This window comes from Protopterus annectens, chromosome 17.part0 (assembly GCF_019279795.1).
Source record: "Protopterus annectens isolate FY-2018-M chromosome 17.part0, PAN1.0, whole genome shotgun sequence".
Classification (NCBI taxonomy): Eukaryota; Metazoa; Chordata; order Ceratodontiformes; family Protopteridae; genus Protopterus; species Protopterus annectens.
Genome location: NC_056751.1, coordinates 730,225,317 through 730,239,439, shown reverse-complemented (window position 1 = coordinate 730,239,439; position 14,123 = coordinate 730,225,317). Strand labels below are relative to the sequence as shown.

General features: G+C 41.3%; 1 protein-coding gene across 1 annotated transcript in view; it reads right to left on the bottom strand.

The window, feature by feature from the left end:
* COPA (COPI coat complex subunit alpha) overlaps window positions 1-14,123 on the bottom strand; it is a 915,755-nt gene that overhangs the window by 535,278 nt on the left and 366,354 nt on the right. Inside the window, exon 16 of the mRNA XM_044059531.1 lies at window positions 2,286-2,371. Coding sequence (XP_043915466.1) covers window positions 2,286-2,371 — 86 coding nt within the window. The remainder of the gene's footprint in view (window positions 1-2,285; window positions 2,372-14,123) is intronic.

Genomic DNA, 14,123 nt, shown 5'->3' with positions numbered 1-14,123 from the left:
TCCATACTTGTACATTATGTATATATTTTTTATGGATTCATGCATTTTTTATACTTTTTCAATACCTACATTTTGTATTTTTATTGAATTTTTACTCATTTGGCAGGAGCCATAATAGAGAGATGGAAATTTTATATTAAATTAACAAACATTTATTTAAAAGAAAATGGCTGTTTTAAGGAAACAAATAATGATATTTGCTTGTGGTTTTACTTTATTCATGGGGTATGGTTATATCTTGTTCTTGTCTTCAACTCACTTGCTACCATTTTTTTTAATTGTAAAATGGCTTACCTTGTTAATTAAACTGGGGATGAAATTTCAGGGTATATATAAGCTGGAATCGAGTGTATGTATTTATTTTGATGAAGTGCTGAAGGACACAAGCGCTCAATGTTTGCTCAGTAAAGTGACTTTGTTGTTGATATTGCTTCTGAGCTTTGTGGTGCTCAACCTATCAATACACGCTGAAAACCTTTCCTTAAAATACTAGTCAGATTTATGGACCTACAGTTCTCAATATCATGAGATACTTCCCTCCTATTAGTGGGGACATAACTGGCCCCTTTTCAATAATATGGGACCATCCTAGATGTTAAGCACTGTGGAGCAGTAGGTAGCATTGCCAACTCACAGCAAGAGGTTATCTGGTTCAATTCTTGGCTGGGATGCCTTGTGAGAGAAGTCTGCATGTCCTCCCTGTGTTTGCATGGGTTTTCTCCAGGTGCTCTGGTGTACTCCCATATTCCAAAGACTTGCAGTAGGTGGAATGGACACTTTAAATTGGCTGCAAGCGGTGTGTGTGTGTGCTTGTGTGTGGTATGGAAGGACAACTACAGCAGGGCTAGCCACACTGCAGTGTGAAAATTGGTTCAAGATGATGGTCACTGTTGAAGCGACACAAAGACCCCAAGTGCAAAAAGGGTGTAAAGGGGCTGAAGATGGATGGATGACCCCTACATGTTAAGTTTTGTTGGAATAAATAACTTAGTATCTCTGGTATAGTGTCTACTACTTAAAAACAGTCTGGTGATCCCACCAATACCAGGAGAGATGTAACATTTTATTTTATATTTCCTCAACCATACCCACCATTATTACTGGGACCACACTATCACCTTGTTCCTTGCAGTAACTGCTTTCTAAAGACATTCTCCCAACTGCAGACCGAAAAAAAACTGCAAATCCTTCTACCATAAGATGTAAATCACCTACTGTTCTTCCTTCTAGACATTCATAAATTTTCACCTGCATCTTCCCAACATCGTCTTACATATTTATAATTCTTTTTTTATTAATGGACATGAGCCTAAGGTGATCTAATACACTCTCTCAGTCTTTCTAATCTTTATACTTTTAACAGTCTGAAAAAAAAATTAAGAGTCAAGATTCAGCTCAAAGCAGTAGCAAGTCATCGTCTGTAACCAACCTTCATTACATATTACAAAAACACTTAAAGTAAAGATACAAACACATTTCTTGAAAGGTTGTTTAAAGACCAAAGCTGTACTAAACGAATTTAAAATGGAATGAAGGTACTTATTCTTCAGCTACTACTGCCATAAAAAAATTGCTAGCAATCCTACAACAAAGTGCTACAAACAGAGGGTCATCATCACCATCTTTGAATGTGTGGTCGTACAACTTACAGGTATAAAAACCTATTTTCAAAATGACAAGTGTACAAATACATGTTAACCACTTTCTTAAACAATCCTACTTCAATGACATTATACACCTTGTGTTAAATATGCCCAATCATGTCAATCTTCAGTTGATATCTAAAATTCAGGACATCAGAAAAAGTGTACTACAACACTTGAACATGGGTTTCAAAGAATCGCTAACAAAGATGTGAACATTAAATCTGTGCTGTTAAAGTGGGAATGCACCAAGTCCATACTTGCAGATTTCAGTCTGCAATTACATGTGGCAAAGAAAAATTCTTTGGTTTTCCTAAGTTCTACTTCTATTAACCATTAACAGTGCTTCTTCTGCAAAGTTTAGGATATGGACAGGATAGCAAAGTACCTAGAAATTTACAGTGGTACAAAATCAATAACAGGCAGTCATCAGTTATGAATAAATAATTGCAGTTATATGTAATTAAAGTAGAAGGATTCCATACATTTCCAAAAGGATGACCAAAGATGATATCTGAATCATTAAAAATAAACCTTGTTTTTACAAAATTATTGCATGTAATATTCATTTTTCAGCCATTAAAACATTTTTTGGAGTAATATATTCTGGATATAACTATACTTGGCGATAAAAAAACTCACCATGCTTTGCCAAAAGTGCCACATGTGACATGTCAGAAGACCAAATCACGTATTTCACCTTCGAGATTTTCACAGAGGACAAGGACCTGAATGAAGGAGAGACTACTGCATTAAACTTCACTGTAAAAATGCATCTCAGAAAAACATTTACAAACTTCTGTAGAAAGGTTGTTTGTCATGACCTGCCGGAAATGTAACAGCAATTTTAAAGCACTACTTAGCTAACCTACATTCAGTATCAGTAGTTTGGGAACTCAGTGCTCAACCTAAGGTCCTCCCAATTCTACCTACATGAAAAGAGTAAAATCATCTGAAGGGCAAACAACAGATTGGGTAGTTATATTATTTTATACCAACAAGAAATCCATCTGCTTATGCTGGATGGAGTGGTCACCAAAACACATGGGCGAGACAGCAAGAATAATGACTATCTAGTGCACAAAGCCTACTTAAACATAAGTCTATTACATCTGAATTTCAGAATTTTACATCCCCAATCTGTTGTGGGTAAACATTAGTAAAAGCACAAGCAATACAAAGTCAACCTCCTTCAAGGCCACAGCAATGCCTGAAGAGTCAGCCAAACCCGCCAAAGCACCAAACGAGGCATGTCGTACAGTCATGGTTCAAGCTATAACATTAATAAAGGTGTGCAATTATGGCCAAAGGGTCACCAATGAGGCATGTTGTACCGTCACAGTTCAAGCTACAACCTTAATAAAAGGTGTGGAGTAATGGCCAAAGGGTCACCAACGAGGCATGTCGTACAGTCATGGTTCAAGCTAAAACGTTAATAAAGGTGTGGAATAATGGGCAAAGGGTCATTAACGAGGCAGGTCCTACAATCACAGTTCAAGCTATAACATTAATAAAGGTGTGGAATAATGTCCAAGGGGTTGTGGTGCCGTCTACAATGCTTGACATAAGCACTAGACTCAACTACGCCACAGCAGAGTGGCCTCGGATAGCTTTTTCCAATGGGTAGGTAAACAGAAACAAATCCAGTTCACCAATGGCACAGAATCAAGTCTTTGCCAAATACAAAAATACAAAAGCCACTGCAAGCCTTCTATCCAGTGCTTCAGTAACTGATGTATAAAACTATATCAACTCTGCAAACAAATGACCAGCACTGGAAGCACCTCTAGTAACGGATATCCTCTGTTAAAAGCATTTATGGATAAACTACTTAACAGAGACCAGCTGGCATAATGGTTAAGGTCCTCACCTCCCATGGACAAAGTATGAAGGTTCGATCTCGACCTCTGGCCCATACTTGTCTAGAGTTTGCATGTTCTTTCTCTTGGTCTTTGTGGGGTTCCTCCCACCTAAAAAAAAAAACACATGCTGAGTGTTTCCATCTCAAACTAATGCAAGAATGGAGTTGTGAGCAGCAGTGCAGACTCCAAATGGTGACCTACTGGGGGAAGAGTTGCACACACCATCCCCTTTGCGAATGAACTGTGGTGCACATTATCCTCAAGATAAAACACAGATCACATAGTACAAGCCATGGCAGGGCTAGCTAGTCAATGGTGTAAAAACTGGGTCTGTGATTCAGTCGTGTTGACTAAGGTCACCAAAAATGGGCATGGGTATTTGCTAGTGATAAGTGAGTTGAGGACCTGACCTACTCCAGAAACCCATGCTAATGGCAGGAGGGGCATGGGCACTCCTATTGGCCAGCGTGTGCTTGCCATAAAGCCCAGCGGTCCTGAGTTGTTGTGTGAAAGCTGGAAGTGAAACCAATTAAGCTGGCAAACATGAACTAATAATTGCTACACTCAATATACTTTCACTGACAGTCCACAATTTGAAAAAGGATGATGTGATTTTAAGGAGGAGGCTGGACTTCTGTATCTAGGAAACAAGATGGAAGGGCAGTGCAGCAAAGCCACTTGGCTTAGGATCCAGGTTCGACCCGTCGGGGGGCAGACAGTGAGGGATGTCATCAGAATTAGTGACAGACTGATATGCTCCAAACCACTAAGATAGACATAACAGCATAACATGAACTGGTGATGAGTTACCCGAGTGCACATACTGGGGCAAACGGACCAGGACAGGAGGACTGCTTGGGTCCACAAGCATGGGGCAACAGCAATAAAGGAGAAGGCATTCTAGACTGGTCTGTCAAATGCCTTGATGGTGACCAATACTTGGTTCAGCAAAGAGTGACACAAGGTGACATACAACAGTGGCCAACATGCAACTTAACTAGGCTTTCTTCTTGTAAGTAAAAGGAGGTGGGGTAGAATCAGGAATTATAAAGTCATCCCCAGTGAAACAGTCAGCCCAAAACATAAACCACTGGTTGCCACAATCAGCTGCAAACAGTGGTCAGAGAAGGATCAGCCAGCTAACTGGAGAGCAAGCACAAGAGTTCAAAGAAATATTCAGGGCTCCAGCACCTCAGGAAGATGATAAAAATAGGTGTTCAAGAATGGCAGAGCCACACAGGTATTTAACCTATTTAACAGGTATGTAGCCGAGCCAGGTATGGCAATAAGCAAGGAAAGCTGGTGGTGGAATGCAGAAGTCCAGGAAGTCATCAAAAGAGAGAAGGAGTGCAGGAAAAAGTGGGAGATAGAAAAGATGGACTAGGCTAAAAAGGAATACTGGTCAGCTAACAAAGAGGCTAAGACAGCAGCTGCAGTAGTGACGAATAAGGCAGCAGAGACTGTACCAGCTTCGGAAAATGACTTGGCAGATAAAGAAACTGTATCAGGTTGCAAGGCAAAAACCATAGTTACACACCCTTCATAATGGATGCTAGCAACAGCCTGCTCATAAGTCCACAGGACAAAGGCAGATGGAAGGAATACTTCCAGCAGCTTCTGAAAGAAGAAGAAAACCCCACAGATGATGTACTACCTCAAACACAACCTACGATGATAAAAGAGGAGCCCAACCTATAAAAAGAAAGTACAGTTGTGTACACTTACCATAAAAGTAGATGTTTGAGTGTATTCACTGTTGCAGTCATTACAATTGGGTTATCTGCTGTCAGGTTGCCTTCAGTCGGCCTGTTAACAAAGTCATGGGTCCTGCGTCGGTTGCGGTCCTTTCTTCCATGACGTCAGGTCTTCAGGGGTATAAAACATGCAGCTGACGCCATTACATCAGTTTTTTTGCCCCAGATGTCAGGTGCCCCCCTAATGGGAAGCAATTAAATATAAAAAATACAATGGTATAACTCCAACAAAAAAAGCAAATACACCAAAAAGCTTTTAAGCATAGTAAAGGAAAGTAGAGGTATAGCTAAAAGACATTAGGGGGCTGGAGGGAGGGTAACCAGGATTGCAACAGCAAATACACTCGAACATCTACATTTATGGTAAGTGTACACAACTGTACTATGTTCTTTGTGTTTCACTGTTGCAGTCATTACATTTGGGTAGATTCCCAAAGCTATGGTTGGGAGGAGGAATTTAGATAGCATTAGGACCAGCTATAAGGCCCTGCAAGACTGCAGTGGCAAAGCCAGCTCTGGATTTAGAGAAAATTGGCAAATGATAATGCTTGGTGAAAGTATGTCCAGGTAGCAGCTTCTAGGATGCCCCTGGTAGGGAAGCCTCTGAGAAAGGCTGTAGAGGTAGATGCAGCCCTGGTGGAGTGAGGTCTGATCCCCTGAGGGATAGGTTTTCCATGGTGCTTATAGCAGAAATGAATGCAATGGCCTATCCATTCAGAAATGGCTTGCTTTGAAATAGCCTCCCCCTCTGCCCCTGCAGCAAATGCCACCAGCATTTGTTCAGATTTCCTTTGAGGTTTAGTCCTGCCCTAGTAGAATCTAAGTTGTCTGTGCACATCCAAGGAATGCAGTATCCGTTCCCCTTTGTTCTGTGGATTGGGAAAGAAGGTTGGCAAAGAAATGGACTGAATAAGAACCACACTGGATATTACCTTGGGCATGAAGGATGGACTGGTGCTGAGGGACACCCTGTCTGCATGAAAGATGATGAAAGGCTCCACTACCATAAGGGCCTGTAATTCAGATACCCTTCTTGCTGAAGTGATTGCTAAAAGGAAAGCTGTTTTCCAAGAAAGAAATTTTAAGTCTGCAGTAGCAGCTGGCTCGAAAGGAGGTAGACTGAGATTCTCCAAAACAAAGTTAAGGTCCCAGGCTGGGGTTGGAGCTCTCCTGGGTGGTCACAAATTTTTTGCCCCTCTGAGGAAAGTACAGTTGTTTACCATAAATGTTGATGTTTGAGTGTATTCATTGTTGCAGTCATTACATTTGGGGTAATCTGCTGGCAGGTTGCCCTCAGTCGGCCTGAATTCCAAAGTCTTGGGTCCTGCGTCAGTTGCTGTCTCCTCTTCCATGACGTCAGGTCGTCGGGTATAAAACATACAGCAGACGCCATTTTCTTTAGTTTGTCTTGCCCCGGATGTCAGGTGCCCCCAAAAAAGTAGCAAAAAAAAAAAAAAATATATATATATATATATATATATATATATATAAATATATATATATATAAATATATATATATATATATATATAAATATATATATATAAATATATATATATATATACATATATATATAAATAAATATAAATATATAAAATATAAAATATATATATATATATATATATATATATATATATATATATATATATATATATATATATATATATATATATATATATATATATATATATATATATATATATATAAATATATATAAATATATATAAATAAATAAATATATATAAATATAAAAAAATATATATATAAATATAAATAAACATATATATATAAAATATATATAGATATAAATATAAAAACATATATATATATAAATATATATATATATATATATAAATAAATATTTATATATATATATATATATATATATAAATATATACATATACGTGCATCAATATAGACTTTACCTTCATCTACAAGCAAATACACCACATAGGTTGTAGACAGAGAAGGAAAGATAAACTCCAGAATGAAAGGGGGGATAGCGGGAGGGTAACCTGGACTGCAACAGTGAATACACTCGAACATCTACATTTATGTTAAGTGTACACAACTCTACTATGTTCTTCTTGTTTCACTGTTGCAGTCATTACATTTGGGTAGAATCCCAAAGCTATGGTTGGGAGGCTGGAGCTAAACAGCATTAGGTGCGGCTATAAGGCCCTGCAGAACTGCAGTGCAAATGATAACGCTTTGTAAAGGTGTGAACAGAAATCCAGGTAGCAGCCTCTAGAATGTCTTTGGTTGGTACTCCTCTGAGAAAGGCTGCTGAAGTAGCTGCAGCTCTGATGGAATGAGACCCAATGCCCTTGGGCACAGGTTTACCATGGTGTAAGTAGCAGAAACTAATGCAGTGGCTTATCCACTTTGAAATTGTCTGCTTTGAAATAGCCTTGCCTTCTGATCCTGCAGTATATGTCACTAGTAATTGCTCAGTTTTTCTTAGAGCTTTAGTCCTGCGCAAGTAGAATCTTAGCTGTCTGTGTAAGTCCATGGAATGCAGAAATCTCTCTCCCTTGTTCTGCGGATTTGGATAAAAGGTTGGCAGATGAATTGTTTGGTTAAGAGCCACACTGGAAACCACCTTAGGCATAAATGTAGGATTTGTCCTCGGAGACACCGTCTGGGTAAAATGTGATAAAAGGCTCTACAGCCATGAGGGCCTGCAGCTCTAAAACTCCTTTTGCTGAAGCAATTGCTAGTAGCAGAGCCGTTTTCCATGATAAGAACTTTATATCAGCGGTAGCAGCTGGTTCAAATGGAGGCAGGGTGAGCTTTTCCAATACATAATTGAAGTCCCATGCAGGTAATGGTGAACTTCTCGGAGGCCTTAAATTTTTGGCTCCTCTAAGATACTGCTTTAGTAAAGGATGAGAAAAAATAGGTGGCTCTGTATTATAATGAGCCAAAATGGCAGAGGCATGGATTTTAATTGATGAGAAAGATAGGCCTTTGTCAAGCATCTCAGTTAAGTATTGTAATATCTGAGGAATATTTGGTTCTGCATCTCAGTTAAGTATTGTAATACCTGAGGAATATTTGGTTCTGCTGTATCAGGTTCCTAGTGCTTGATTCCAAGCACAGAATCTCTTCCATTTATCAGCATAAGATTTTCTAGTACTAGGCCTTCTGGCTTCCAAAATGACATCCATCACAGCTTTACTGAGGAGAGCTGTTTGTATAACTACATGATCAGCCATGCCGCCAGGTTCAGTGTCTGGAGTTGATTGTGCAGGATCTGATTGTTTTACTGGGACAGTAGTTAAGGTCTTTGAGGTAAGGTCCAAGCTGGGTATTGAGACAAGTTCCTTAGGACTGGGTACCAGTATTGGCATGGCCGGTCCGGGGCAATTAATATCATCTTTGGTTTCTCTTGTCTGACTTTTAGGAGGACCTTGGGAAGAAGAGGCAGAGGAGGAAAGGCGTAAACTGAGGTTTTTCCAACTGAAGGATAGGGCGTCCACTTTCCATGCTTGTCTGTGATAAGTCCTTGTACAGAATCTTTTCAACTGATAGATCTATTTGCCTCTCCTCAAAATTATGTCTGGGCTTCCCCATTTCTATGTCATCATGCTGAAAACTTGTGGATTTAGTTTCCACTCGTGAGGGTCCATAAGGTTTCTGCTTAAATCGTCTGCCAGAGTATTTTGCTTTCCTGGCAGGAATTGAGCTTGAAGATGTATTTGGTAGGTCAAAGCTGTGTCCCACAGTGCCATGGCTAATCTGCAAAGGGGGTATGAGTGTGTGCCCCCTTGCTTGTTTATGTACCACATGACTGTGGTGTTGTCCGTCTTTATCAGTAGTTGTCCTGGATGAAGTAAGTCCTTGAAGGCTGTTAGGGCATTTTGAACAGCTAGCATCTCTTTCTGGTTGATATGTAGATGCATTTGTTTTGGGGTCCATATGCCCTGAATGCATCTTCCTGCCATGTGGGCCCCCCAGGCATAATCTGATGCGTCTGTTAAGGTTTGGCTGGCAGGGGGTAGAGTGAAGGCTTATCCCAAGTTTTGGTTACATGCCTTTGCCCACCATAGAAATTCCTGTTGTAGGCAGGGTATGAGGGGAATCATTGTTTCCAGACTGTGAGAATGTTGACTCCATAAACTTTTTATGTACCACTGAAGTTTCCTCATATGCGGTCTTGCATATGGAATCAGTAGGATGCAGGATGCCATGAAGCCCAAAGCCTGCAGAATTTGTCTTGCAGATAACTGGGTTTTTGTTGCCATCAGTTTGAAGTAAGTAGTCAGTTGCCTTTGTTTGTCTGGCGTGAGGTAAGCCATCTGGGCAGTTGTATTCAAGCTTGCACCCAGGAATGTTATCTTTTGAGAGGGTACCAGTTGTGATTTCTTTTCGTTTATTGTGTACCCTAGGCATTTTAGAAGCCTTTTCACAAATGCCAGGTGTTGAAGAAGAATGTCCTTGCTCTCTGCTTGAATGAGACAGTCATCCAAGTAAGGGTATATTTGTATACTTTTTTGTCTGCAAAATGCAATTACTGGTGCCAGGTACTTTGTGAAGACCCTGGGCGCAGTAGATAAGCCAAAGGGCAGTGCACAGAATTGGTAATGCATTAAGCCAGCCTTGAATCTGAGGTATCCTCTGCACGACTGTCTTATTGGGACATGCAGGTATGCCTCTTTTAGGTCTAATGTCACCAGCCAAGCATTCCTACCCAGCATGGGCAGAAGCTGCAGCAAAGTCAGTATTTTGAATTTTGGAATGTCCAGGTATGTGTTCAAAGTTAATAAATCTAGTATTGGCCGCCAGATCTTGTCCTTTCTGGGTACCAGGAACAGTCTTGAGTAAAAACCTTGTCCTTTTTCCTGTTCTGCTACTGGTTGAATGGCCCCCATATCCATGAGGGACGTAACATGTTTCTGTGCCTCTGCCTACTGACTTTTGGGCAGATCTGGCCAACCGTTTGCCATTGGCAGTGTGTGGAAATGGAATCTATCTCTGTGATGCTATGTTTAGTACCCACTTGTCCTGGGTTATTAACTACCAGTTTTGAGCAAAAAGTGCTAATTTTCCCCCTAAGGGTGCTGCCAAAAGACAAGTGCTTGATGTAGGCAGAGGGAAGTCATTGGGACTGTTTTCTGTAGGTTTGCACTTTATCTCCTCCTGATTTGGAGGTGGATTCGCCCCATTGCTTTGACCTGTATGAATCTTGCGCCTGGTATCTGGAACCCTTTGGGTATCTGGATTTGCCCTTTTGAGCTCTGTCTGACACAGGAAAGGACCAATTTTTGTAGGCCAGTGTCTACTGAATCTTGGTGGCTGCACTTGTAAGAAGTCTTTAACAGTTTGCATAGACTTAGCTTTGTCTTCCATTTTCTTTAAGACCTCTTCTGCCTTAATACCAAACAGAGTATCATGCTGTAAAGGTGCATCTAGCAATTTAGCTTTAACATGATCAGGCAAATTTTGTTCCTTTAGTCAGGCATGCCTCACAGATCCAGTAACTGCGGAGGCCTCTAAGGAGTCAAAACCACATTGCAAAGTATGCTTACCAACCTATTCAGTGGCATGCAATAATTCCTGCAATTCTTTATTTTCTGCACATTCAGAAATCATCATTTTCTGTTTCAGCACTCCAGTAACATGTTGTTGATACTTAAGCATATGAAATTGACAGTTTAATGCTCTAATTGCCAAGGCTGCAGATGTATAAACCTTTTTCCCCATCTGTCCAGTGCCCTTGAATCTCTGTCAGAGGGGGTAGGATTTTTTGCTGTTGAGGCCTTAACACCCTTTGGACCTGTGAAATAGTTTCAGGATCAGCAGCAGGGTTTCTAGATAAAAATTTATGCGAGTCAAGGACCCGTAATATCTGTCAGGCTTACTGGGAGCCGGACGCAAGGAGTCAGGGGTCAAGTTGGACTCTGAAAACACATCATCCACAATGTCAAAAACGGGGAATGGCCAAAGGCCTGTGCTGAGGGAGGAGGAGGAAATCCCTGAGCCTCTTTTTTTGATTCTGAGAAGTCTTGACTCTCCCAGTGAAAATGCTCCCTCAAAGTATGCAAAGTTTCCCTAAATGAATAATCCTCAGGAGGAGAAGCAGATGGTATAGACTCCTCTGCATCAGAATCCTCATAGGGAGGTATAGATAATTCCTGATTAGAAGAGGAATCAGAAGAAATAGAAACCTGATCTGAAGATTCATAATCAGTGTCTTGCTAGGCCTCTTATCTGGAGGGGGATGGGTACCCCTGATCAAGGTAATAAGGTCTTCAGCCATTTTGATCATCTGTTTTTTAGGCATAGAGGCCTGCGCATGTGGCTCATACGTCGTTTTTTTAGTTTTAGAAGTTGCTCTTGTCTTTGGTTTTGCAGCTGTCGTCGGTTTGATATAAAAATGTTGAGGTCTGAATACACCCCTCAGAAGCCGTTGCCTGCTCAGCGGCTCCGGACTCATCCGAGGGAGATGCATCCATTGGTCCAATACCTTGAGTATCTTGCGACATGCCAGACTCCACATGGGTGTCAGTAGAGGCCTGCGACTCGAAGGTAGCGGGTATCAGGGACTGCGAAAGTGCCTCACTGAGTACCGGCTAACCAGCAACTGGCTAAGGAGAAGCGTTGTAGTCTGTTTTTGATCTCGACTGCCTTTCTCTGTACTTTTCTTTGCGTTTTTTTATGCACTCCGGTAATCAGATTGCTATCTGATGACATTTCTGGGTAGTTAAATCAGTTTCCAAAATACTTTGAGGCAAAAATATACTGACGCTTAATAGTGAGTTGGTTAAATCTAGCACAAAACCGACAGCCAGGCACGTTGTGATCAGGGCCTAGGCAAGGAATACAGTATAAATGGAAATCCTTATGAGGTATTTGCTTCCCACAAGTAATACAATTATTAACTTTTTCTGACATCGGAATGGAGCAAGAAAAAAGTTTCCCCAACGGGGTGCTTAGCTTTAGTGAAGACTTCGGTTCTGAAACTCAAACTTGAACATTTCAGTAGTCGGCCGACCGGCACTTGTGAAATGCTTCTGCATCGGACACCGCGTGGCAAGAAAAACTAGTCGGCTGCATGTTTCATACCCCTGACAACCTGACGTCATGGAAGAGGAGACAGCAACCGACGCAGGACTTGGAATTCAGACCGACTGAGGGCAACCTGCCAGCAGATTACCCCAAATGTAATGACTGCAACAGTGAAACACGAAGAACATCTGCTTGAGCAGTGGATGAGAGAAGAGAGGAGGTTCTGTGTTATAATGAGCTGAAATGGCTGAGGAGTGAATTTTGATGGAGGAAAAAGACAGGTACTTGTGAAGCATCTCAATTAAGTATTGTAAAATCTGAGGTAAATTGGGCGCTGCTGTGCACGTGTCCCTTGAGACTAGTTCCAGGAACAGAATCTTTTCCATTTTACAGCATAAGATTTTCTAGTACTAGGCCTCCTTGCCTCTAAAATGATATCCATCACTGGTTTACTGAGGGATGGTAAAGGAAAGACTAAAAAATTAGCTAGGCTGCTAGGTTCAGTGTTAGAAGCTGAGGGTGCAGAATCTGGTTCTCCTGCTGAGACAACAGGGAAGGAGTCTGAGTCAGGTGCCATGGGGATAACTGTGACACACTGCGCAGGAGGAGGTACCAGTGTTGGCATGGCCAGTCTGGTGCAATCAAACTCATCCTTGGTTTGTCCCGTTTGATTTTTAGTAGTACTTTGGAGAGCAGAGGCAGAGGGGGGAAGGCATAGACAGATAGGTTTTTTACATTTGAAGGACAGAGCATCCACTTTCCAGGCTTGTTTGTGGGGGAGTCCTTGTGCAAAATTTGTCCAATTGGTAGTTCTGGGGAGAGGCAAATAGGTCTATATCTGGGCTCCCCCATTTGCTTGTCAAACTGTTGAAAATCCTTGGTTCCAGTTTCCACTCGTGTGGGTCCATGAGGTTACTGCTTAGTCCGTCTGCCAGTGTATTTAATTTTCCTGGAAGGAATTGAGCTTGTAGGTACACTTGGTAGCTCAAGGCTGTGTTCCACAATAACATGGGTAGTCTGCAGCGTGTGTGTACCCCCCTGCTTGTTTATGTACCACATAACAGTGGTGTTGTCCATCTTTACCATTAGTTGTCCTGGAAAAATGTGGTCCATGAAGGCTGTCAGAGCATTCTGTACAGCTAATATTTATTTTTGATTGGTATGCAGGTGCATTTGACTTGGGTTCCATTTGCCCAGAATGCACTTCCCTGCCAGGTGAGCCCTCCATGCATAGTCTGATATGTCTGTTGTTAGGGTTTGGGTGACAGGGGGTGGTGTGAAAGGTAGTCCCTTGTTTTGGTGGCAGGCCTTTGCCCACCAAAGGAACTCTAGACGTAGGCAAGGTATGATAGAAATTATTGCTTCTAGATCCTGAGAATGTTGACACCATAGGCTTTTTAGATACCACTGTAGTTTCCTCATATGCAGTCTTGCATATGGAATCAGAAGATTGCAGGAGTCCATGAACCCCAAGGCTTGCAGTATTTGTCTTGCAGATAGCAGGGTTTTTGCGGCCACTTGTTTGAAATAGGTTGTTAAATGAATTTGTTTCTCTGGCGTGAGGAAAGCCACCTGGGAAGTTGTATTCAACCTTGCTCCCAGGAATATAATTTGTTGACATGGTACCAGGTGTGATTTCTTTTCGTTTATGGTGTACCCCAGACAAGTTAGAACCCTTTGCACAAAGACCAGATGATTCAAAAGTATCTCCTGGCTTTCTGCCTGAATTAGACAATCATCCAGGTATGGGTATATTTGGATATTTCTTTGCCTGCAAAATGCAATAACTGGAGCTAGGCACTTTGTGAATACCCTGGGCGCAGTAGATAATCCAAAGGGCAGTGCAGAGAAAGTA